We start from the raw sequence: 27,145 nt of genomic DNA on the forward strand, positions 1-27,145 counted from the left end.
ATATTTGAAATAAATAATTATATACATAAATTATATTTTTGGTTAACTAAATTATTTATCAACCAAATAAAAATATTCGGGTAATTCAAGTTTTCGTGTTATCCGGTTTATAAATAGTATTTTTAGGATATGTGGTTATTTAAAAAATGAATGTAATTAATATTTTTAAATATATAATTTTTATTTAAAAATTCAGGTACTCATTTGGTTCTCGGTTCGGTTTCAATTTTTCGGTCATAGATTTATGATTTGCTATATTATTTATGCAATTCAATTCAATTTTGGTTTTTCAGCTTGGTACGGTTTGGTCCGTGGTTTTGGATAAATGTGCTCAAACTTATACACTATCTTATATAGAAATTCGTTTACAATATATTTAATTACAAAAACAAACCCGCGCTTGGAAATCTAGTTGTGTATTAAACATATATGTAGTGCATGTTAATAGTTAAATACACCTAAAAGCATACTCCCTTCCATATTAATATATTTTATGTTTTTGTACATTAAAAACATATTAAAATTTTATCATAAATGATTTATTTTTACGATTATTAGTTTTATAATAAATTAATTTTTTAAAGGGCAATTGTCAATAATAGCACCTTTTGAAGTTTATGTCTCAAAAATAGCACTAGAAGGAGAAAGTCACAAAAATAACATTCATTAAAAGGCAAAATATCCCTAATACCCTTGGTTTAAAATTAAATAAACAAATAAAAATAAATAAAAATAAATAAATAAATAAAAATAAAAAGGAAATTTTTTTATAGTTTCAGTCTTTCAGATTATGTGTTTTCAGATTCGAAATTTTTATAATTTTTTTTTTGAATTTTTTTTTTCAAAATTTTTTTTTTTATTTTTTTTTGAATTTTCTTTTTATAATTTAAAAATACTTTTTGAAAATGTTTTTAAAATTTTTATTTTTTATTTTAGTATTTATTTTTTATAAAATTTTAAACCCTAATTCCAAAATCCCACCCCTTAACTCTAAACCCTACGGTTTGGATTAATTAACCCAATGAATATAAGTGTATATTTACCTCTTTAATGAAACCTATTTTTGTGACTTTGAGCCTTGAATGCTACTTTGGGAACAAAAACTTGGTTTGGTGCTATTCTAGTCTTTTTCTCTTTTTTAAATTACAATTTATTATTATTATATAAAAATAAATGAAAAACATAATATATATATATATATATATATATATATATATATATATATATATATATATATATATATATATATTTAGGAGACCATTTTTAAAAATAGTATTTATATATATCAAAAACGGATGGAGTATTTCATTTTAACTGTTATCATTCTAAAATACTTTTATTATCCACATTGGTGATGACATTTTGAGAATCTCACTTTCAAAAATCACATCTATATATCCCAAACGTTACAAAATTGCCCATTATAGCGTAAGTGATTTCAAGATGACAAAAATAAAATAAAAACGCAAGTGTTTTTCACTGCTCTTTTAGCCGCGGCAAAAGCTTGCCAACCATACCAGCTACACAACTCTCCTTGCATTCCCAACACCGTTCACCATTGATGAGATTTCAAAGCACCATCAACATATTCTATAGCCTTGCATACAATATCCTGAGGGTGAAAACGTGAGTCGCTCTTCGATTTCTAGAATCTCCACGTTGCTCAAGGGAAGTCAACCTAAGCATCTAAACCTTTCCAAACTTCTAGGGTAATTTTCAAGAGCACAACAAGCAACCTAGAATTTTTTTATGTGGAATAGCTATCAATCATGTAGGAAGTGATATTCCTAGGAAAGAACAAAAGATGATCATAGTCTCAATTGAACCACCACATCAAAGACAGTAATAATAAAGATTCAGCTTCATGTTGCCAAAAAAAAAAAAGGGAGAGACTAGCTTCGTTGCCAAGTTACAAAAAATATTGAGATTTATAGTCATTATAGGTTGTCTGTTAAAATAAAATAAATGTATGTTTTTAAAATAAATCTATGCGAATAAATGTATGTTTTGAGCTTCTATTGCAAAAGTAAATAAAATAATAAATAAATGCTGTTCAAACTTTCAAACAAATTAAATATATCATTTAAGCCACCTACATACTCATTGTAATATAAGTATATAAATGCTCCGTCACTGTATATCCCTTACTTATTAATATACTATAAGTATTCTACTACCAGACAACACACGTTCGCTAACCTTTATTTTGATGTCTTCAATATATAGTATAATCTCTTTAAATTAATACTCTATAAATTAATATATATTAAAAAATTCTATAAAATAATATAATTTTATAGTTCCAAATTAAATTTTTGGTTCAATAAATATATCGGTAAATTAATATCTCTATAAATTAATAAAAAAATAGTTTTGGTGTAATTCCAACATTATTAATTTATAGATGTTTCACTGTAAAAAAAACTTTCCAATATATAATGATTTCAATGTTTCAATAACTCAGCTATATAAGCAAGTTTTTTTATGTAACACATAAGTAAGAATATAATATATATATATTGCAAACAAAGTATACAATAGCTACTAATGCAGAAATTCTTCCAAAACATATAATCATAATTTAAATAAAGTATTTATGTTTAACGTTCCGGAATATATTTATTATTTTTTTGTCTTTACAAGAACATTTACCCTCACTCCTTATTGTGGTTTATTATATGAAATGCCTATCAATCGAAATTCGTAGACCTTCACTAACATTCAAGATTATGGGAAATGACCTTCGACTAATTTGGCATAACAAAATTTTCAACGCAAGCTCTTAAAAACTCTGAGATGTTTAACGTTGTAGATATTATCTGGAGAACTACGACATTCAACTTGACGATCAGTAGGAAAATTAAAAATACTTTTTTTTTGTAATATGTTAAGAAAAAATAAAAATACTTTTTGAAGACCTAGATACCAACAAAGTATTTTAATGAAAGAAGCTCTAGTGCATTGATATGTCATCGTCCAGCTTCTTATATTAGAAACATTTCTTGCATACAAGGGATATGGTAACATCTATATATATATAAATATGTTTCTCTCCTGTGAGAGAGACACGTCATTAAGTAGAGATTTCTTGGCTTGACACGTGTTCAATCTGTCACGAATTTTGTACGTCAATTGGTTTTTAGTGGGCTTTCTCAGTGATCTTCTGTTATTCTGTTTTGTAAAAGCTCCAGCCCGAAAGAAAGCTCCAGCCTTCTCCGCCAGAGACGAGAGCGAAATTAGGGTTAGTCCTCTTCTTCCATCTCCAGACCAACAATGGAGAATTAGCATGCCCTTGAACACCATCTTCAAGCAAGACATGATCTCATTCAATGATACTCATCCATCTTCTAGGCGGTGTTTCTTTACCTATAAAAGGGTAAGTCTTCTCCCCTTGAACACCATCTTAACAGTCTGTGATAATTAAAAAAAAAAAATTCCAGTATCCCATTCTTAAAATCCCATGATCATATTAGATTTCAATTATTTTTGGCGTTCAGATTCGTATATAGATCTTCATTGAGCCTCTTTTGAATGAGATATTTTAAGTCCGTTTGGTGAATCCTTTCTTTTCACATTTGTTGATCCAAAATTTACCGCAGATGTACCGTTTAATCAATGAAAGAACAACGAGATGATTAGCCCATGCATTCACCATGAAATCTGTGGAGTTTTGGTTCTGCTTGCTGTTCTAACATCAGGTATAGGTGATCTGATTTGATCTCATTGGTATTCTCTATTTTCCACAATCCTGTACCTTTGCAATCAGTCAATCTGATCTCCTTTTCTTTATGTTTGAAGAAAGAGAGTAAGTGCTTGAACGGAAGGAGTAAGAATTGGATGTACGATCATAACAAGCTGAGAATATAAAGAGATCCAGGGATGAAGTTGAGCTCTCATTGCTGGCTGAGAAGGATAGAGATGACAATCCTACTAGAATTGGATGTACGATCATATCATACTGTTTTAATTTTTCCTTAAACCATAAAATCATATATGGAAATGGAACAAAAAATTCCAGAGATAAAACTGGGTGTGAAATGTTTCCAATAGAAAAACATACTGCTCTCTTCTCTTTCCAAAAAGTTTTTTATAAACATAACTCAAAGCTTAACCGTCCAATTTTTTTTTTTATAAAAAACATGAGGGTTATGTTGATAAATTAGACCAAGCTTATTAGCAGATTTAGTTTATCTGGTAACCAACTAAGATTCATATCTATACAAGTTTATCATGATACACTCACACTCACTCAATCTGCACAATTTACATCATTTCAACATATACCCTACGTTAAAAGCTAAATTAGACAGAATTGTGGTTCAATGAAAATCTGAAACAAAGTATAAATGAGAGGATATGTTAAGAGGTCCGACAATTGGTCCGGTTTGTTTCTGTTGGAAACAAGTTGTGGTTTATAATCTAAGCAAAAGCTAATGTCTTACAAATCTATAGTCCAAACAAAAACTATCCATTTACAAATGATAGTTAGTACCAGTCCCATATTACTTCAATATAATGACGCCATCTATTGATTTATTACAACTGATGTGTCCAAACGGTAAAATAAAACACTCACATAAAGATATGATTAAACTAAAACTAGACGTTACTTCAATAAAGCTTTCAATAACGTTACTTCAATAAAGCTCTCAATAATGGTCATTATAAGTGAAATTTACTGAAATACATAACGTAAAAAATACTTAGAGAAACAAAATATATACATAAAAATAAGTTAAAAAATATAATATAATTAAATCCAAAAACATAATGCTTATTTTACATTAAATTCAACTGAAGAAAACTTACAAAATATTAAGGGAAACCACGAAAAATACATAATAAGAATATATATTTTTTAAAATAATCTTAAAATAACAAAATATAACAAAAATGAAAAAGCCAAAAAAAAAATATTTTCATGATAATACAAAGCATAAGAAGTTTATATTTGCTACAAATACATAGAAACGTAACACAAAACAATATAACAAATAACTATATAAAAACAAAAATAAACATATGCGCTAAAAAATAAAAGAGAACAATACCACCAAAATAAATAGAACATGGTTTCATTATAACAGTCTCAACAGTTACGTTGAATTATGAAATTTAGTTTATCATAACGAGATTGAATTCAATTATCATTTTTAATCGAAAGTATGGTCAAGAATACTGAATCACATAAAATATAAAATCAAACACTTTCAAATAAAATCTGAAGTTCAATAAAATACACAAATTTTATGCACTTAGCGCAACTAATATTGAAACCCTTTAAATTCTTAATATATATTAACCCAACACTTCTTCTCCAATTCAAACTTTTTTCTCAAATCCAGTTCACCAGTATTGTATACTATAAATCATCTTCGGAAGCATACACAATTAAATCATATCACAAATTCAGCCATGTTTGGTTCGAAGGTGAGATATGGGAACAAAAGTAAAAATAATGAATAAAGTGAAACACGATCTAAACTTATTTAAATATCGTATCTTGGTTCTCTATATTGTTTTGTTCTAAGAGAAAAACATCAGTTATATATATAAATATGTTTCTCTCCTGTGAGAGAGACACGTCATTAAGTAGAGATTTCTTGGCTTGACACGTGTTCAATCTGTCACGAATTTTGTACGTCAATTGGTTTTTAGTGGGCTTTCTCAGTGATCTTCTGTTATTCTGTTTTGTAAAAGCTCCAGCCCGAAAGAAAGCTCCAGCCTTCTCCGCCAGAGACGAGAGCGAAATTAGGGTTAGTCCTCTTCTTCCATCTCCAGACCAACAATGGAGAATTAGCATGCCCTTGAACACCATCTTCAAGCAAGACATGATCTCATTCAATGATACTCATCCATCTTCTAGGCGGTGTTTCTTTACCTATAAAAGGGTAAGTCTTCTCCCCTTGAACACCATCTTAACAGTCTGTGATAATTAAAAAAAAAAAATTCCAGTATCCCATTCTTAAAATCCCATGATCATATTAGATTTCAATTATTTTTGGCGTTCAGATTCGTATATAGATCTTCATTGAGCCTCTTTTGAATGAGATATTTTAAGTCCGTTTGGTGAATCCTTTCTTTTCACATTTGTTGATCCAAAATTTACCGCAGATGTACCGTTTAATCAATGAAAGAACAACGAGATGATTAGCCCATGCATTCACCATGAAATCTGTGGAGTTTTGGTTCTGCTTGCTGTTCTAACATCAGGTATAGGTGATCTGATTTGATCTCATTGGTATTCTCTATTTTCCACAATCCTGTACCTTTGCAATCAGTCAATCTGATCTCCTTTTCTTTATGTTTGAAGAAAGAGAGTAAGTGCTTGAACGGAAGGAGTAAGAATTGGATGTACGATCATAACAAGCTGAGAATATAAAGAGATCCAGGGATGAAGTTGAGCTCTCATTGCTGGCTGAGAAGGATAGAGATGACAATCCTACTAGAATTGGATGTACGATCATATCATACTGTTTTAATTTTTCCTTAAACCATAAAATCATATATGGAAATGGAACAAAAAATTCCAGAGATAAAACTGGGTGTGAAATGTTTCCAATAGAAAAACATACTGCTCTCTTCTCTTTCCAAAAAGTTTTTTATAAACATAACTCAAAGCTTAACCGTCCAATTTTTTTTTTTATAAAAAACATGAGGGTTATGTTGATAAATTAGACCAAGCTTATTAGCAGATTTAGTTTATCTGGTAACCAACTAAGATTCATATCTATACAAGTTTATCATGATACACTCACACTCACTCAATCTGCACAATTTACATCATTTCAACATATACCCTACGTTAAAAGCTAAATTAGACAGAATTGTGGTTCAATGAAAATCTGAAACAAAGTATAAATGAGAGGATATGTTAAGAGGTCCGACAATTGGTCCGGTTTGTTTCTGTTGGAAACAAGTTGTGGTTTATAATCTAAGCAAAAGCTAATGTCTTACAAATCTATAGTCCAAACAAAAACTATCCATTTACAAATGATAGTTAGTACCAGTCCCATATTACTTCAATATAATGACGCCATCTATTGATTTATTACAACTGATGTGTCCAAACGGTAAAATAAAACACTCACATAAAGATATGATTAAACTAAAACTAGACGTTACTTCAATAAAGCTCTCAATAACGTTACTTCAATAAAGCTCTCAATAATGGTCATTATAAGTGAAATTTACTGAAATACATAACGTAAAAAATACTTAGAGAAACAAAATATATACATAAAAATAAGTTAAAAAATATAATATAATTAAATCCAAAAACATAATGCTTATTTTACATTAAATTCAACTGAAGAAAACTTACAAAATATTAAGGGAAACCACGAAAAATACATAATAAGAATATATATTTTTTAAAATAATCTTAAAATAACAAAATATAACAAAAATGAAAAAGCCAAAAAAAAATATTTTCATGATAATACAAAGCATAAGAAGTTTATATTTGCTACAAATACATAGAAACGTAACACAAAACAATATAACAAATAACTATATAAAAACAAAAATAAACATATGCGCTAAAAAATAAAAGAGAACAATACCACCAAAATAAATAGAACATGGTTTCATTATAACAGTCTCAACAGTTACGTTGAATTATGAAATTTAGTTTATCATAACGAGATTGAATTCAATTATCATTTTTAATCGAAAGTATGGTCAAGAATACTGAATCACATAAAATATAAAATCAAACACTTTCAAATAAAATCTGAAGTTCAATAAAATACACAAATTTTATGCACTTAGCGCAACTAATATTGAAACCCTTTAAATTCTTAATATATATTAACCCAACACTTCTTCTCCAATTCAAACTTTTTTCTCAAATCCAGTTCACCAGTATTGTATACTATAAATCATCTTCGGAAGCATACACAATTAAATCATATCACAAATTCAGCCATGTTTGGTTCGAAGGTGAGATATGGGAACAAAAGTAAAAATAATGAATAAAGTGAAACACGATCTAAACTTATTTAAATATCGTATCTTGGTTCTCTATATTGTTTTGTTCTAAGAGAAAAACATCAGTTATATATTTTGATTTAGTGCATAATCGTTTGACATAACAATTACAATATAAATTAAACCACAACACAAAATTTGTTATACTTTGCTGATAATTTTTTTAATCAACAACAAATTTTGAGATAAAATTACGATTATCATTGTTCAAAATTGATTATATATATTATATAAATGGTGTATTTACATCAAAATAGACTTTGGACGAAGTGGAAAAAATTAAAAAAGGTAAATTTTCAAACACCTTGAAACTAAGATAAATAATATTTAGATAATGAGTCCGATTAGTTGGGTTGTAAATGCAGAACTTTTATTGTAAGTACTCAATCAATAATTTTTATTGACGTAGTTGTAAAAAATAAAACAAGAAAATATTACAATTTTTAAACATCTAATTTAAGAAAAAAGCATAAAAATATAGAAGGTTGTAAATTTAAAGGAGAGATTCCATTGAATTACGTACATACTAATTGGAAACAAACGTTATAAATAGTTTCAGGTGAACCGAAACATGAAAACAATTTAACCAATTAAACACGGTAACTAAAATTTAATTAAGTTTTGTTCATTTTGCTCTTCACCTTATATATAATTTTCAATAACAAAAAAATGCATACAAAAATTTTTGAATCGCGCAAAAGAAAACCATTGACTAATTTATAATTATTTTTTATTTTTCTAAAGCTACTTATATTTTTATATTATATTACAAATTTTATATATTAAAATAAATATACTAAATAGATAATCAAAATTAAAATTAAATTACAAAACCCGGGCGTAGCCCGGGCCGACCCTAGTTACTAAAAAACAATAGTATGAAAACTTAATTAGCTGTTAAATTAGCGTTTGAAGTACCAATCATTTATGTATTTATGCGTACACACACACGTATACTATGTACTAGACTACTAGTATATTAGAATACTTAATTAATCTATAAACAACACAGTCTAAATTTTGAGAACATAAAAATCAGGTAATGACAAAATAATAACCCTTAATAAACTAAGTGATGCGTTGTTGTACTTGTTATAGAGGTTAGAAAATGGGTTGGTAACAGATATACATATACACATCACTATGGAGGACGCCAAAGAAACCCATTTATACGTGACAAAAATAATTAGTTTTTCAAAGCTTATGTTTGTCTAACCTATAGAGCTTTCAGAACTGAGAAACCAGGAGGTGAAGAAAAACAGTAAATTCTGAAAATTATTTTTTCTTCTAAAAACTGAAACTCCCCCTATGTGTACATATATATACACACAAGTAAGAGTAAGTTTCTCTCAGTAAAGCATTAATGGAGCTTTAGATAATCATAAATGCATTGCACCCTCTCTATGCGCTCAGCAATAACTCTTTTTTTCTTCTTGCAAATCCATCTGTTCCCTTTCTTCCTCTCTTGTCTTTCTTCTTCTCTTTCTCCTTCAAAAAGTTTCCATTGTACCTAGCTAGTCCTTCCTCAGTTTAAATTTCCGGTATCCCATCGGTTAACCAGATCCCTAGCAAGCAACCCTTTTACTCTTTGTCATTATCCCCGATCTTTTGTAACCCACAAGAAAATTGGTACAAACCAAAGATCATTGTAAATTAGGGTTTCATTCTGTCTCCAGAAGAAAGATCTTTCAAAACAATACTAAGTAAGATCTCTCTCTCTCTATATATATATATATATATATGTACACGCATGTAAGTATGCATACACATTTGTGTGTTTATCTAGATCGGATCCATATGTATTGCATGTTGTTTGAGAAGAGAGGTCTTTAGATCTTCCATTTCTTTACTTTTTTTCTGTTTTTTGGTTTGTCAAGATCTTGATAACTATATTCATGTGTCTATTTTTTAGATTATGTCTATTTAGTCTAATTTAATGCGTTAGTGTCGTTTTGTGAAGACTTATGATCTCATTAAAAATTAAGAAAGCGTTACTATAAACTTTCTTGGAGTTAGAAGTTCAAAAGGGCTTTGACGAAATCTTCTTGGTGGTTGCATCACCAAAAAAGTCCATTGACTTATTGTCAACGCTTTAATTAACCCTATAGACTATATACTGTTTTAATTTAACCCTACATATGTATGCATCTCTCTTCATTTTTTAATTGTTTAAATTTAGCCTTTTCATTAGTTTTTAGTATTCTTTTACTGAAAGCGGTTCATTTTAGTGCACAAAGACCAAGGTCAATTTATTTCTTTAATAATTTCAATTGAGAAATTGGAAACTAGTGAACCGCTTTCTATCTCTCTCCTCCCTTCCTAGCTTTTAAGTCGATAAAAGAGAGAGAAATATCATTAAACTCGAACCTAAAACTTCAACCAACCAAAGAAAAAATAAGAAAAACAACTACAAAGAGATCTGTCTTTAGACTTTTAAGAACTTTCCAAAGAACTTAAGAGCTTCAGATCGAATTGACGAGTAAGTATTTAAGTTATACAAGTGTTCTTGTTTTCATTTTTGACCTTGCCCCCAAATTAGGGTTTCTTTAAAGATCGTAACTCTCCCTCTCTCTCTCTCTTCTTCCTTCACCGTCAGATCTGTCCACCAGATCTGATGTTTTGAGAAGTCTTCTGACTTTCAAGGAGTGATTTTCTTTTTGTTGTTTATATGCACACACACTTGGAGACAGATAAACTCACATATATGTCACTCTGTGCATTTTATAGATGTATTTACATGTACTATCAACCCAAGAACAATGATATTTTCCTCTATACATAAAAAATTCTTTTTATTAGTATCATTTTGGGTCCATATGTTTCCTCCTATCTACATCGCATTTTTTTTCTTCTAAAACTAACAAATCAGATGATTATCAAGATTATAGCTACCTAATACGTTTTGTTATAAAGTAAGGGATTTTATTTGTAAAACATACGTGCGTTTTCATATACTAACACATGTGTATCTTGTATGCGGTTGTGGTTCTTTCATCTTCGGATCCTCTCCCTTCTTTTTGTTAAAAAATACTTTTTGGATTTATATATGTTAATAGTCCAAATTTTTCATTTTATTTGGCTGGTTTCTGCTATTGACATCTTAGAGTAATAAGTAAGACTTCTTACATTTTAAATGTTTTTACCTAGAAACTGTATGTACATATAACCAAAACGGAGAAACCCGATAGTGTTTAATTAACGGTAACTTGTGAAAATTACTCCTATTTAATAAGCTAACAATAGTTTCATAACACCTCGAAATTACTTTCCCTTAACATCACTATTTGCTTCCATTTTCATAATGATCTTCTTCTTCATTTCATTTCATTTAGATATATGTGACAATTTCAAACACAATATTTAACTATCTTGATTTGATTTCTTGGCGTAGAAAATCACCTCATGAAACGACTATGATCACATCCTTGAAGATTGGAAGGAAACCAAAGTTCACAACTTAAAAAAACATTTCCTGATTAGTATCTGACTGATTGACCAGAATCAATCATCATCACAATGTATCATCCAAGCATGTTTGAGAGTCACCACATGTTCGACTTGACCACAAAGAGTACCTCCGACAACGACTTGGGAATCACCGGCAGCCGAGAAGATGAGTTCGAGACCAAGTCAGGCACCGAGGTCACCACCGATAATCCTTCTGGTGAAGAGCTTCAAGATCCTAACCAACGTCCCAACAAAAAGAAGCGTTACCATCGCCACACGCAGCGCCAAATCCAAGAGCTAGAATCGTAAGAAACAACACTTAATTAAGCTCTAGCTCACATAACAATAGATACGACACATTTTAAAAAAGTTTCATATTTGTATTTATATTTATATTGGCTTTACAGGTTCTTTAAAGAATGTCCTCATCCAGATGATAAGCAACGTAAAGAGTTGAGCCGCGATCTCTGCTTAGAGCCTCTTCAAGTAAAGTTTTGGTTCCAAAACAAACGCACACAAATGAAGGTATATATTTATGTAACAAATAACATCCTCTTCATTAAATTCTTATTAAATTAAAAATGAATTCTTATATAGTAAACTAATTAATATCATAATTATAATATACTGAAATAATTTATATTAATCTCATTTCGTGTGTGTGTGTGTGTAATATCTATAGGCACAACATGAGAGGCATGAGAACCAGATTCTTAAGTCAGACAATGACAAGCTCAGAGCAGAGAACAACAGATACAAGGAGGCTCTAAGCAATGCTACATGCCCTAACTGTGGCGGTCCAGCTGCTATCGGAGAAATGTCCTTCGATGAACAGCATCTCAGGATCGAAAATGTTCGCCTCCGCGAAGAGGTAGTTAATCTTATCATATACGTGACTTAAGTTGAATTCGACCAACCTGATTCTATCAACACTTGAACCTACAGATTGACAGGATCTCCGCCATTGCTGCAAAGTACGTTGGGAAGCCAGTAGGATCTTCATTCGCTCCACTAGGGATCCACGCGCCTTCTCGTTCTCTGGAACTTGAAGTTGGGAACTTCGGGAACCAGACGACAGGTTTTGTAGGGGACATGTATGGAACAGGTGACATTTTGAGGTCGGTTTCAATCCCTTCTGATACAGACAAGCCTATGATCGTCGAGCTAGCGGTTGCAGCTATGGAGGAACTCGTGAGAATGGCTCAAGCTGGGGATCCATTATGGGTTTCGACCGGTAACTCGATGGACCTTCTGAACGAAGAAGAGTATTTCAGAACGTTTCCAAGAGGAATCGGACCAAAGCCACTAGGGTTGAGAACAGAAGCGTCAAGAGAATCAGCTGTTGTTATAATGAATCACATCAACCTCGTTGAGATTCTCATGGATGTGGTAAATTAATTAAATTGTTTCTTGATCTCCAAGTTTTATTGACTAACTTTTAAACCCTAGTTAGCTAATATTTTACTTTTGTCTTGGGGATACAGAATCAATGGTCTTGTGTGTTCTCTGGGATTGTCTCAAGAGCCTTGACACTTGAAGTTCTGTCTACTGGAGTTGCTGGGAACTACAATGGTGCATTGCAAGTGGTATGTAAACCTAGCTGATTACTTGCTTCTCAAGAAACTAAACCGAACAGTGTAGTAATCGGTTTTTAAACCTTTTTTGTGGTTTGGTTTGTGTTGCAAAGATGACAGCTGAGTTCCAAGTTCCGTCGCCGCTAGTCCCGACACGTGAGAACTACTTTGTGAGATACTGTAAACAGCATAGCGACGGTTCTTGGGCTGTGGTTGATGTCTCTTTGGACAGCCTTAGGCCGAACCTAATCTCAAGAACAAGAAGAAGGCCGTCAGGTTGTCTGATTCAAGAACTGCCTAATGGTTATTCTAAGGTAATTCAGAAGATGTAATGGGTTTAATTGACTGATTCTGAAGTTTAGGGTGAAATTTTAAAATTCATTTTTGTGTTTGAAGGTTACATGGATAGAGCATATGGAGGTGGATGATAGATCGGTTCACACAATGTATAAACCGTTGGTTCATTCCGGTTTAGCTTTCGGAGCTAAACGTTGGGTGTCTACACTCGAACGCCAGTGCGAGCGGCTCGCAAGTTCGATGGCCAGCAACATTCCGGCGAGTGATCTTTCGGGTACGTGTTTCTTTTGTTAATATTGAAAATGTTGGGGCTGAATTGAAATTTCTTTTAAGTTTACTCATTAGGTCCTTCAACTTTGTGGTAATTATGCAGTTATTACGAGTCCAGAAGGGAGGAAGAGCATGTTGAAGCTGGCGGAGAGGATGGTGATGAGCTTCTGCAGCGGTGTTGGCGCGTCGACTGCACACGCGTGGACAACAATGTCGTCGACGGGATCCGATGATGTTCGGGTGATGACCCGAAAGAGTATGGATGATCCGGGGAGACCTCCGGGTATTGTTCTTAGCGCTGCGACGTCGTTCTGGATTCCCGTTGCTCCGAAAAGGGTTTTCGATTTCCTCCGCGACGAAAATTCAAGAAGCGAGGTAAAAAATGTTTGGGTTTTGGTTTTGGTGTAGATTTTATGAATGCGGCCAATGTTTTAGAAAAACAAACCGAACCCCCCGGTCCGACTTGGAATAGTTCTTGCTGTGTCCGGTTTACATCAAAACTTACTGTTTTAAGTTAAAACCGACATAACTACTAAAACTGGTTATCCGAGTTTAATTTTAAACCTGGTTTACAAATTAATAAGAGCAACTCTTGAAATTTAATAAACAATATAATATAATAATTAAAAAAATTAATTATATAATTAAATTTTAATATTAAAAGATCACAAAAGTTTTCATAAAAGTATTTAGTAGGTTCTCAAATGAAACCTTCTCTTCATTTTTAATATAAGTTCTTTAGAGAAAAAAAAAAGAAAACAACTTTGTTTTGGACAGTTTACTAAATCACATATTTATATATTGATAATTTTTTTTTTTTTGTAAGTATTGCAATGATATAAAAGAATCCTTTGTTATTAATTTGTGTTTTCTGAAATTTATTCATGCAGTGGGATATTCTGTCCAATGGAGGAATGGTTCAAGAAATGGCTCATATAGCAAACGGTCGTGAACCTGGAAACTGTGTCTCCTTACTCCGAGTCAATGTAATATTCCTTCTCCTTGTTCAAGTTATTTCTGTGTTTGCTTTCTCCATATTAGTGATCCAAAGTTGTTCGTTCCGTTTCTTTGTAACAGAGCGGGAACTCGAGCCAGAGCAACATGCTGATACTACAAGAGAGCTGCACGGACGCGTCTGGATCGTACGTGATTTATGCGCCGGTGGATATAGTGGCGATGAACGTTGTCCTAAGCGGAGGAGATCCTGATTACGTGGCGTTGTTGCCGTCAGGTTTTGCTATATTACCGGATGGTTCAGTCGGAGGAGGAGATGGGAATGATCAGGAAGTGGTTTCTTCTTCTACTACTGCTTCTGGGAGTTGTGGTTCACTTTTAACCGTTGCGTTTCAGATACTTGTTGACTCTGTTCCTACAGCTAAACTCTCTCTTGGTTCCGTGGCTACGGTTAATAGTCTCATCAAATGTACTGTGGAGAGGATCAAAGCCGCCCTTGCTTGTGACGTAGGTGGAGGAGCACCGTAATTTTTCCAGGTATGATTTTAAGTTATAGGTTTCTTGTTAGGGATGTCAATTGGACGGACTGGGTGGATTTGGGCGTGTTCAGATGGGCTTATTTTTTTCTGGACGTTTTTGGTCGAGCCCAAATAGGACCATGTCCAAATAGGACCATATCCAAATAGGACCATGACCAGGTGGACTGTCCATGGAATCCAAATGTCCATTTAATGTAAAATGTCTAATTTTCAAACTTAAAAGATGTACATATTAGAAATTTTATGTTTTACAAAACATACTTAAACTTACTTTAATTTCATGTTTTACAAAACATACTTAAACTTAAATTTCATGTTTCACAAAAGATATTTAAAATATTTGTGATTTTTTTTTCCCAAATATTTGTGATTTCAAATTTTTTTTTAAAAAAATATAAGCGTATTTGGGCGGTCCATGTCCATTTGGTTTTGTCCATTGGACTCTGGGCGCATCTGGGCATAATCCATTTGGACAGAAATATTTCGGGCATATTTGGGCGTGACCATATTAGTCCATATCGATTTGGACATGGGCCGCCCATGGACAATGTGCCTAATTGACATCCCTATTTCTTGTTGTGGTTTTGATTTTCTTTTGCCTCTTGAATGAAAACTTACTGTGCGTTTGGCGTTTTTGTCTACATGTTTTCTAAAGAGAAAAAAATCAATGTTTAAGATGTAAACCTAGCTTTTGAAACAATCAAGATGGGTGGTCGTATTCTCGTGTAGCAAGAAACAAGATTATATGTTTTGCTGAACCGGTTTATATTCTTCTTGTATGCAGAAGTAAGAATAAGAGGCCGGAGTAGGGAAAGTAGCGGTCACGGTTTCTAGTTTTGTGCGTTTTGAAAATCCAAAGGAAGTCAAGAACGCACCTTTTTGCGTTTAATCTTTATCTCAGAAAGATGTGAAAGAAAGGGGTAAAGGGGTTCGGGTATTGACTTCTGATGGAAACCCACGGTTTATGTTTGTCTATTTAAGCATTTTGCGTTAGTGACACTCTTTGAACACTTTTGAGTTTCTCCCACCAAGTGTATCTGTTGTTCTTCCTTGTTTTGTTGTGGAACTACTATGTACGGATGAAATCTTTGTTATTAGTACTACTACATTAAACTCTCTCTCTCTCTCTCTCTCTCTCTTTCCATTGCCCTAACCAAAATTAACTAAAACAGATACTTCTAGGTTGAAAATGTTAAAAATATGTCAAATTTGTTTCATTATAGACCAAGTCATGAGAATAAATGCCCTTAAAAGAGAGTTCTGTTAACTAACATTCTTAGCTAAAAAAAAGAGTATTATAGTTCAAGACAGGAAAAGCTCTAAAGAAGAAGAAAATAAACAGCTGAAACTGGTTCTCTTAGCAACAACATCTAACGAGATTTATATCATCACAGAAAATATGCTCAACTAAACATTGGTCTTCCCAAAGCCTCCGCTGCAGTATCTCAAGATGAAAAAGAAAGACAATCCGAAAAACAAGAAAGAAAGAGACATTATGATACATATACATGGGAAACGAACACCACGTTGGGCCATATGATTTTACTACAAGCACCCCCAGGTTATAGGTGTAGCAGAGATATCCATGTTCTAAGCCACAACAGAATTTAAGAGGGGTAAAGAACGATAAGAGATCTGTGGGGGGGTAAACCTCTCTCTTTTTATCCTTTTCAATGGTACAGTTTCAGGAGAAAGAAAACTCTCTCCATCAGCGGTATTGTGTGTGGCTAAGTGCATATAGATGATGAAGAAATAAGAATGTAACTTAAAAAGAAGTCAAGAAAAAAGACCTAATAGCCGGTCTAAGGGATCTAACTCCGCATCCTTTTTCTTTGACTACCCTCTTCCATATCACCCTGAAACAAATATCCATTCTTAGGGAAATCACGAGGCTACCACTGGATAAAGCTTATAGCAGGAAAATGATAATATAATCAAACTTATAACTAGACATGTATTCCAAAGGAAGCTAATGAGAATGCAAGGAAATGCTTACCCCATTAGTCTCTGGCCTACACTTAGCATGTACAATAGGACCTAACAAAGACTTGTCCACATCTGTTGTTGATCCGTCAGGAGCATTCATGTATACAGCACCTTTGTACATCCATTCCTCCGTCTCATCACTATAGAAGTCTTCAAACGGCTCACCACATAATGCGCATGAAGTTTGGTCTTCATCTGCAGGAACTGCCATCTCTTCGTCATCCTTCTTTTCTGTTGTTGGCTCGACAGGTAAGAACCCCGGCACTGCTTCAGCTCCAAGTGCCTCTGCGCCACTAAGCCACATGCTACCACTTACAAACCATTTCCGAGAAGGCTTCTGCTTATGGTTCTTGGACATCCTGTTCTTGGTTACATGCCAATCCATGTGCTTACTGTGCTCTTCTTGGCACTTAAAGCGTAGACCACATGTTGTGCATTGCCTGGGAAGATCCCCATATAGAGCAGTTATTGCAGACTCGTTACGTATCTTGAGCATGTCCGCATCAAACTCCATCACCGAAGCCCCCTGTATATATAAAATCAATTATTTAAGATAAAGCTAGAAGAAAGAGTCCGACTCTCATGTATTAGAAGGTGTGACATGCTTTAAATAATTTACCTGGCCAGTAGGCTGATTGTTCAACGAGATCAAACCTTGAGCCATGAGAGAGCCAATCAGACCAGAGAATGCACCGCCCGGTGGTTGGTTAGAGGCTCCCAACGAAGGATTCTGAGAGATGGAAACCCCTGAAGAATGAGGATGCATGGCTTCCCCACCATGGACTGATAACGATGGTCTAATGGTTGACCCTAGTGGAGGGTAACCATGACCGTGGGGTAACAGCGATTGCATTGCCCTTGGTGCCATTGCAGATGAAGACGGTAAGTAATTTCCTAGCACTTGATTCTGTTGGGTCATGTGGGAGACCTGGTTTTCTGGCCTATATAAAGGCTTACCATTCAAGTGATTTAACATCGCATTACCAGGATTTGCCAAATGATGCTGAGCAGAAGGTACAGGGAGAGAGTTGGATCCTCTAACACCCAAATGGGGCCATGTCCCATCAGGAAGAACATCAGCACCAGAAGGCCCAACTCTTGATATCATCGCAGGTCCTCGACCAAAACGAGAGTTCATACCGTTCTTAATGTCAGAATCTAACTGAAAATCATGTATGTTTCCTAGTCTAGGTCTTGGCCTTACACTTCCTAATGCTGGAACAGATGATCGCAAAAATTCACCAGCCCTACTACGCTCTAGTGTAGGGCTCATATCTTCCCAATCAAACTCTTCTTCCTCGGTGTTCTGCCATGGTGTAACCATCTTACTGTGGATACCATTCACGTTGCGGATTGGTCTACTGATGGATGTGTGTTTGCTGGTGTCAACTCCATATGCATCTATCAAAGCTCTGGGTCTTTCATGGTCATTTCCTTGGCCGAAGTTGTCCTTTCTTCGCCAGTCCATGTGTTCATCATCTCTGCCAGTAGCCCGACCCATTCCATAGTTATAGGCTTGATTAGAAGAATTAACTCCATCACTAAACCTCCTAGGAAACCCATCTGCTGCAGAGTCATAAAAGTCGAAAGATGAAGGGCTACTGAAAGTCAATAACAAGTTTTACACGTCTTGAGACTGAAAGAATGAAGATTCTTACCTCCAATTGCAGAAGATGCGAGGGTCAAAGTTCCAGCTGTACTAGACCTTGGTCCGGCCAGAGAAGATGGGCTATCTAACTGATCTTCAAAATCATCATACCCGCCGACTGAGTTTTGACTATACACTTTTGCACTGGAACTTATTCCTCTCAAGTTCTGCATACCAAGCCGGCACAGTTCAAGAAAAATGCATGTTAGTTGTAAATCATCTTAGAAAAAACCTATAAGAAAACAAGTTCACAACGAAAAACAATGCATTATCTATTGCGTCTAACTAAAAGAAATGCACCTGAGTCCCAGTGACCTACTCATCATGAATAATTGAGAGACCACAACACTCATTTTTTACTCCAGTTGAGTACTAGAAGAAAGTAAATCTAACTCTTAAAAATACGACAATTACGCAAAACTTCATTACTGGAGGTAATCTTATCTATACAGAACAAGGGTTCCACTATGAGGCTAGAGTAATCTTATACCAGGCTTCCTGAATCCATAGAAGAACGTCATCTCTGTTCATAGTGATCAAAGAGAAAAGCTTACACTCTCAGCGGCAGAGGGCTCCAGCCTACGAAGATATTTCGGATTAACATGTATGCCCCTTGTTGGTTGAGCCGGCTCAGAAGCCCCTAAGGAAGATTGGCTGTTCGTTGCGGAAGTAAGCTTCAACTGCATCTCAATCTTGCGTAATACAGGTGATGGGAAAACACCAGACCAAGTCCCAAACAGGTGGCGCATTGAAGGATGTAAACTCGGGTGCGCTTGCCTGTACGCTAGACAAAAGACCTAAAACAGCAGACAAGAATCAAACACAAACCAATTAAACAAGGATCTCATTATATAGACTGTGCTCACTCACCTCTGGTAAACGAGACGAGAAGTAACGAGCATAGTCCCTCCCAATGTTCTTGACAATACTGTCTAAAAGATACAAAGACGGCAGCTTTTGCTCAACCGGTGCCTGCATACACACGAAACCACAGTCACAAGAAGAAGGCTTTAGCGGTGGAAACAAAGTCCCAGACCTCGAGGATTCGAGTGCAGATAGCATTAGCGATCCCTTCGCCGTGCTCGCGCTGCTCATCGGCGATGATAGTGAGATCAGTGATGATAGGCTTGGAATTGAAAGTGAGCTCGCCCAGAACAACCTCGTAGAGCTGAACAACCTCTTCCGAACTCGGATCCTCGCCGCCGAACTCGTCCTCGCGCTGATTGAGCAGAGCCTTGAACCGGTCGAGTATCGACGGCGGCGGCGGCGGTTTAACGACGGACATCGATTTGCGGCCGGTGGTGGTGCTGAGAAGAAGGCTTGGGTTGAGGATTTTCTCCGATTGCATCACGATTTCAACAGTGGAGAGTGAGCGGCATGAAGGCTAGGGTTTGGGTGAGCACCATGGGAAAACGCGAATCGCCAACCTTCGGGGGAAGGGATCGACAGCGGAAGTTTTTTTTTTTTTTAAGTGAAGAGGATTTGCTTTTTCTTTATTCACAGTTATGTACCTATAGTTTATGCAAATTCCTTTTTGGGCCCGTTATCTACTTTATTAAAACAGAAGTACACTTATAGAATAATACTAAAAGTTACATACTATTTACAGTCAAATGCCATTGAGAATTAAATTAGTTTTACATTAAAAATGATTGTCTTTTCCACTTATTCATTGTTTTCCTAAAATAACTCAAACTAACCACAAAAAAAAGAAACATATTATTAATAAACTCAAACAAACTACATATTTTTAAATAAATGAACAAACATAAATAATTCCCCTGCAATATCGACACCCTAACATTGCTTATTATATAAACTAGAGATTTTTTCCGCGCTTCGCGCGGATTGTGTCTTATAAATTTATTTTATTTATAATATTATTTGTCGGTTTTTTTTCTTTTATATTAATTTCTTGTTTTTCCAATGTTAGTTTTTCTTAATTTAAATTTATATATTTATAATTTTTCATTTTTCTTGTTGTAATTATATCTTTTATTGATGGTTTTTTGTATGTGACGTAAACTTTTTGAAATTTTAAAATAATGTTATATATAGTACAATTAACACATTAAAGAAGAGAAACATATTCAAGCACATTTTACACTGGTTTTATATGCATAATTTTAAACATTATATATGTATATATTATAAGTTTGAAACATATAAATGCTTTCTAAAGCTAAATACTTGTTCAGAGTTTACATAACTTATCGAAAGTTTTATCTCTTTTTAAATTCAAATCACAGAAAAAAAATATCAAAAAGTCAGTATAGATGGGTCTTTTGGGCTTTTAAATCAACACTGAAAAAATTACATGAATGAGATAACAACAGTTTTATAAACAACTGGATAAAATTTGACTGAGCCAAAGATTTTAACACAATATGTTCTTTCTTCTTCAAATTGCGAAGAGCCTATAGACACAAGAAAAAAAATCATAATTTTTGTTTTCACTTATATAACATTTTTTCTCCTTTACACACGGAATTTATTACACTGCTATAAGCAATGGAGAACTCTATTCATATAAAATTCACATCTATGCATTTTGACAAAGAAGAATTTTAGCCATCTTTAGTTTCGGAATAGACCAACTTCAGTCATATACACTATATTTTCTCTATGATTCATATCTTACAATTTTAATATATGTGCAGATTTCCATGTGAAAAAGCACGCACGCCATTGTCATTCAACCTATTACTCTTTCCAAAGTAAACATTATAATCCTCGTTTGGTTAGCTCCACAAACTAATCTCTTTGGATCAGTTTACTAAAAAATATGGATACTAATGTCAGAAAAGAATATAAACACTATCAACAACAAATATTGACACAAGACTATTTGGTTCAAGGAACATATTCCACGTAATGCGTTTATATCATGGATGGCTTTGCAGAGAAGACTGCCAACCAAGGATCGCTTGAGGCGTTGGAGGTTAATGTCTCAGGAACGTGCGTCCTTTGTAATCTGGAAATAGAGGCTCACTATCATCTCTTCTTTGAGTGCTCTTTCTCTCGCTTGATATGTGAGACTTTTGCTGCTGAAGTTTGGATTTTTCCTCCGGCTGATCTACACTATGTTGCAGCCTGGATCAATCAACCTCGCGTCAACGCAGATGCACATGCTACTTCAGTCATCAAGCTCTATTTTCAGTCAGCCATCTACCTGCTGTGGAAAGAGCGTAATGCTCGTGTGTTCACACCTGTCTCTTCACCTTCATCAGTCATCCTTGCCTCTCTCGACCGTATGATGCGTGACCGTCTCCTCTCTTACCCGGCAAGTTCTTCTTTCTCCTCTTCTCTACTTCTTTTTTATATTTCTTGTATAAGATCTCTTTAAGGCTTTTCTTACCTTGAGTTGTTGGTGGTTGTTTTTGTTTCCTTACTGTAATAAGTTGTTTAAAAACAACAATGTAACCTTTCAGAAAATGATAATCTTAGTATCTTACAAAAAAAAACAAATATTGATTTATTTATGTGAATATATATTTTATTTTAAATCATTTTAGTGGACGAAGAAAACATCATAATTTGTACAATCAATTTTCTTAGATTCATCTCATCATACTCACCATTTTACCATTTTAATTACATAATTTTACATGAGATTTTTCACCCTCCCCGGTTATTTTCTCTTTATTTATAACTACAATATAAAGTTATAAACTATATATATATATTATAAATTAATATTTTATTTACCTTTGAAATCTAATGATTAAAAATAGAACATAATTCAATATAAATATATGATTCTATTAATAAATTAGCAGTTACAAATTTGAAATTTCTAGAAATATCAAAAGTCATATATTAGTTAATTATCTTTCAAATGACATCTATTTCTAATATTTTATTGATGAGAATATTTTGGCTGAGGTGGATAGTCTCAAAAGCCTTGAATTTAGTCCCTTTTATATAGTATGATCTCATCCTTAGCTTACGTAACCTGCACGAACATCAAATTATATAAGTAATTAAACTAAGAAAAATTAACAATGATTCTCACACGAGTTGAACAATTTCAGTTCACTTAATTTCACGGTGGTGTCTGTAGCATATTTGTAACCACTTTATTATATTGAAATATTCCACTGACTTCCATATGTCCAAATAATTAATAATCATTATCTATCTTATTAAAATCTAATATTTTTGAATTGAAATCTTTTTCCCTAACAATCTTCGGAAAAAAAAATAGAAATATTTGCAGAATTTACTAATTTGTTTCTAAATAAGATTTCCCCTTCAATTTCGGAACAAGGAATATATATATATATATAATTTGATCCATAACTACTAAACAATAAACATAATATTCGAATTTCAACAACATATTCTGCATACTAATGCAAACAAGAGATGCCTTACGAGGGTGGTTAAGATATTTCCTCAACTTTAGCGTTTTGTATTGCGTTAAAAAAATTGACCCACACACTTGCGGAACAAGCATAAAATCTTATCATTTCCTATTTCAAATCATAACCATTAAGATTTTACCATAATTTCAAAAACAAGAAACATAATCAACAAAATATTATTTTCATTTATTTCACCTAATATGCCTTGCAAAATAAGCAAAGATATTTATTCTCAACTAGGGTATTGTCTCTCTACTATATATTCTATTCGAGTACAAACTCATTCTACACATTCTTTTACGACTTACCTCACAAAAAAATCATGTCTGCTAACAAAAGATTTCATTTGATCAGCGATCTTAAACCCTTTAAGGAAGTGTGGCATGTTCAAGTAAAACTGATTCACTCATGGATACAAAACCCATCTTACGCTGATGAAACATTAGAAATGGTTTTAGCTGATCGTTCTACTCTTTGTATTTTTTTGAATTTTAGTAAAGTAGATCAGGATGATTAAGTGATGATCTAAGATAAATAACAGGTAAAACATTAGAAATGCCACTGTGTGATCAAATTATGTTACAGCAATATTTGTATTATGTGATGTATTTTTGTCATCATTTGTATAAAAATTTGATACATTATATAAGGTGTGAAAATTTTTAATTGCATTACGTAAACAGAAAAATACACCCGCCCGGTCGGGCGGGTCCAGATCTAGTTATCTTTATAAACTGCACCCACTCTTTTTTACTCGATTTGGGTATCCCAGATATATTTTTAATTTTTATCTTTAACTCTGACTATGACCACATTAATTTTAATTTTTAGCACATACCATAATGAGAATCTCTTATCACACACTTTAGTTGCTTATAAATGTCATAAGAGCATTACTATTGTCGTAGTTCTTTTTCTAAAACTTTTATATTATTATTTGAAAGTAATTAACTATTTACTATATAACATTTTGATTTTTGAAAAATAATTAATTTTATCATTTAGAAGAAGTTATGTGGGTTAATTATAATCATTTTTCTTCGTTTATCATATTTTTATTTTTTTTTGTTATTAGTTTTTGGAGAATATTCTTGTAGAAACCGCTATGCGATTTTATAAAGTAACAAGTTGATACATATATATTTATATTGCATGTAATTTTTAACATATGGTATTGGAAAATTTGTAGTAATGTATTTTCTGTCGTTGTTCATGGCCTTAGTCTTTTTCCTACCAATTTCAATGGGTTCACGGTCGCTTGACACCTTTGAATTTGAAGGCCTTTCGTAATTGTTTATCGAAGTTGTATTTGTATCCTTTTAATATGTGTTTTTATTTTAACTAAACTTTGTAATAGATTATGTTCCAAAGTATTTTGTGGAAATCTCCGGAAAGTTTCTATTTTCTTAAACTTGAGGCACACAATTAAGCAGAAATTAAATAATAAGCAACCATATTTTTTTTGTTAAATAGACATGCATACATTCGTTCTTGCTCACGCTAGTGCATGTGCTAGCTAGTAACCAAGATGAGCAGTCGCTAATCTAACTTAAAACTCAGTGCACGAAAAAAAATCTAACGTAAAACTCTCGAGTCTTGACCACTCTCTAGGTAGTTCCGGAATTCCACGAGCTCGCTGGTCCGAATCACACAAGCCGACACCCAATACTCTTGTCTACAATCGCGTCAGTAGTCTCCGGCAGCTTCATCTTCCTTAACCATAAAAATTCACTTCCATCTAGAGCCGGTCCTAACCTTTTGGCGGCTACAAACGAAGGAAAAAAAGGTTGGTTCATACGGTCTCATATTGTTCATTATCTCATTGTTTATATTAACTTTTTATATAAAAAAATCTATTACCATCCTCAATAGTTTTTGGTCTCATCTTCTAAACCCTCATTAAGTTTAAGAATTTCAGATTTTTAACGTACATTGAATTGGCTTGAGATTCTGTTAAATGCTTCCTCTATTTTCTTTTTTATTTCTTGCTTTTTCAGCACCTCTCTTTTTTCTAATTCTTTTCGAATACATGTTTCTGCAATGATTGAAAAAAAATCATTAAGTGATTATGCTATAGGTGAAAAGATATAAATAATTATGAGCAGAGAAATCTGTGGAAGTGAAAAGTTATACATGTGTTGTACATAACCAAAAAGAAGGTGACATGTTAAAAAGTAACAAAAAAAATTATGTCATATGCCGGGGATAAATAATCCCGGAAGTCATTATTCCCGTTTCCGAGGTACAAAAGATGGAGAAGCTCAAAGGAATAGTAGAAGCCGAGGAAGAAGAGTCCTCTGCAAAAGATATGTATCACAAAAAAAACGAATCAGCTCCAGGATAAGAAGAATGAGAAAAAGTAGAAGGACTAACTGGGGTGTCTAGCTCTGGTGGTAAAGGGCTCACAGCTGTGAGTACCGCCATCTGGATTCGATTCTCGGCTACTGCGGATTTCACATTCGGACCGCAGCAACACAAATTAGTCCCTTGGGTCTGGGAAGCCTTTGGGAAAATTGTGTATAATCAAAAAAAATGTAGATGGACCAAAGTCAAAGAAAGTATGAAATGGAGAATCAGGAACATGAAAAGGTAAAATATCTTGTCCAAAAATATCAAAATCAGAAGTGGAAGGAAGTTGTTCATGCATAGAAATACTTGCAGAATCATGAGTAATCACATTAGCCATATAAGGGTCAGCTTAGATAGGGGTTCGAACGGTGCGACCGCCCCGGACCCAATCCGTTGTCTCCCTATTTCTTAATAGATAAGGGTCCGATTTTTTTTATAAAAATACATATTAAAAATAAGAAAAAAGGTCCAAATTTTTTTTATATGCAAGTATTTTTTATTTTCATAGATTTATTTTTAAAAATACTTCTGGTATTTTGAAAAGAAAAAAACATGTATCTATCAGATTTTTTTAAAGAAAAATAATAGTTTGGAATTTTTTTTTTTTTGCCCCAGGATCCATGATACCATTGAACTGGCTATGGTCATATTCTTTCTTCGGTGGCCAAGGTTGCTGAGACTTGTTCTGAGTCACCATTTTTTTTAATTCTATTGTGGCTTGTAAAAAGTAATTTGGTTTCTATATTCAGAAGGATGTCCATGAAGTTTGTAGCACCTGTTAATTAATGACCAAGAAGGCCACATGCAATGAGAACATATTGGGTGAGATTTATGTTCATTATACCACCAGAATAAGCTGCCACAATAGGATCAGATAGACATCTTGAGAAGTCTGAAAGACAACATTACTCGTATACTTCCTTGAATCTACCTTCTTCTTGAGAAAGGAGATTAAGAATATTTGGGTTAAGTTCATCATGAATATCTGGCCAGGAATTGCAGTAAAATAATCATTTAAGCCCATCATTAAACAGAACGGTTAATGAAAAAATGTTTATTCATATTGTATGTGTGATTGTTAAATTTCAGCTACGTACGTAAGATGGTTAACATGGATGGTCATGGGCCAAGTCTATGAAACATTCATTTTAGGTCTCTAAAATTTTTAAATTTTTTTATATATACATAGACCCTAAAATTTGTATAAAAAATTCAAGTCCTCAAACTATTAAAATATTTACTAAATCGTCTACGATCTCCAAAATTTCAGAATCAGCTGGTTTTAGTGCGCTATTAATCAAACCTAGTAGCGTTTTAAAATTAATGTTGCTATAAAGAAATTGGTTTTGATTTTGAATAGCATGCATAGTCTTATGTCTAAACTCTGAAACAAAAAATGATTTTGACGTTCTAGCAAACAAGCAAAATGTAAAATTTCTCATGTCACTACGTTTTCCATCACTTCAACTAATTCACTCCAAGAGTCTTTTATCATTGGTCTTTACTTTATTAAATGTACACGTGAAATTAATATATCACTCTGCAAACATAACATATGTTGTTCTGCTTCAGCATGTGAGGTGCTCTCAATTCTATCTTTCGATACTTTTGTGTTTGTCTCCCTGTATAATAGATCAACTATGACAATTGGTCGGACCAGGTAGAACCGTGACAAAATATTAAAAGTTTGGAGTTTGACTGTTGAAGAGATTTTGAAAGCTA

At 33.3% G+C, this 27,145-nt stretch overlaps 2 protein-coding genes across 4 annotated transcripts; one reads left to right on the forward strand and one right to left on the reverse strand.

Annotated features, from left to right (window-relative positions):
• Positions 1-9,372: 9,372 nt before the first annotated feature.
• Positions 9,373-16,188, forward strand: LOC103839805 (homeobox-leucine zipper protein PROTODERMAL FACTOR 2). 2 transcript variants are annotated; one of them, XM_009116288.3, is made up of 12 exons: positions 9,373-9,695; positions 11,384-11,744; positions 11,847-11,964; positions 12,122-12,310; positions 12,385-12,828; positions 12,924-13,025; positions 13,127-13,327; positions 13,410-13,584; positions 13,684-13,955; positions 14,471-14,566; positions 14,658-15,071; positions 15,858-16,188. In XM_009116288.3, the coding sequence occupies exons 2-11, from the start codon at positions 11,509-11,511 to the stop codon at positions 15,060-15,062; spliced, it is 2,238 nt and encodes a 745-aa protein (XP_009114536.1). In that variant the 5' UTR covers positions 9,373-9,695; positions 11,384-11,508; the 3' UTR covers positions 15,063-15,071; positions 15,858-16,188. The 2 variants fall into 2 exon arrangements, with proteins under 2 accessions (XP_009114536.1, XP_009114537.1); XM_009116289.3 differs by lacking the exon at positions 9,373-9,695 and adding an exon at positions 9,917-10,471.
• Positions 16,189-16,430: 242 nt separating this feature from the next.
• On the reverse strand, positions 16,431-20,281 carry LOC103839806 (polyadenylation and cleavage factor homolog 4). Of its 2 annotated transcripts, none has more exons than XM_009116291.3 (7): positions 19,744-20,281; positions 19,578-19,679; positions 19,262-19,504; positions 18,718-18,874; positions 17,679-18,622; positions 17,070-17,585; positions 16,431-16,929 (listed from the first exon to the last, which is right to left on the reverse strand). In XM_009116291.3, exons 1-7 carry the CDS (start codon positions 20,053-20,055, stop codon positions 16,885-16,887), a joined length of 2,319 nt encoding a protein of 772 aa, XP_009114539.1. In that variant the 5' UTR covers positions 20,056-20,281; the 3' UTR covers positions 16,431-16,884. The 2 variants fall into 2 exon arrangements, with proteins under 2 accessions (XP_009114539.1, XP_009114538.1); XM_009116290.3 differs by having other exon boundaries at positions 17,679-18,625; positions 19,744-20,276.
• Positions 20,282-27,145: the final 6,864 nt, after the last annotated feature.

This window comes from Brassica rapa, chromosome A09 (genome assembly GCF_000309985.2).
Source record: "Brassica rapa cultivar Chiifu-401-42 chromosome A09, CAAS_Brap_v3.01, whole genome shotgun sequence".
NCBI classification, from domain to species: Eukaryota; Viridiplantae; Streptophyta; class Magnoliopsida; order Brassicales; family Brassicaceae; genus Brassica; species Brassica rapa.

Excerpts from the sequence above, each read along its gene's own strand:
- LOC103839805 (XM_009116288.3), top strand. The coding sequence starts at position 11,509 with ATGTATCATCCAAGCATGTTTGAGAGTCACCACATGTTCGACTTGACC. Across the intron at positions 11,965-12,121 it reads ACAAACGCACACAAATGAAG|GCACAACATGAGAGGCATGA; the intron begins GTATATATTTAT and ends TAATATCTATAG. Across the intron at positions 13,956-14,470 it reads ACGAAAATTCAAGAAGCGAG|TGGGATATTCTGTCCAATGG; the intron begins GTAAAAAATGTT and ends TTATTCATGCAG.
- LOC103839806 (XM_009116290.3), bottom strand. The coding sequence starts at position 20,055 with ATGCAATCGGAGAAAATCCTCAACCCAAGCCTTCTTCTCAGCACCACC. Across the intron at positions 19,680-19,743 it reads TCTGCACTCGAATCCTCGAG|GCACCGGTTGAGCAAAAGCT; the intron begins GTCTGGGACTTT and ends GTGTGTATGCAG. Across the intron at positions 17,586-17,678 it reads ACAATCAGCCTACTGGCCAG|GGGGCTTCGGTGATGGAGTT; the intron begins GTAAATTATTTA and ends TTATATATACAG.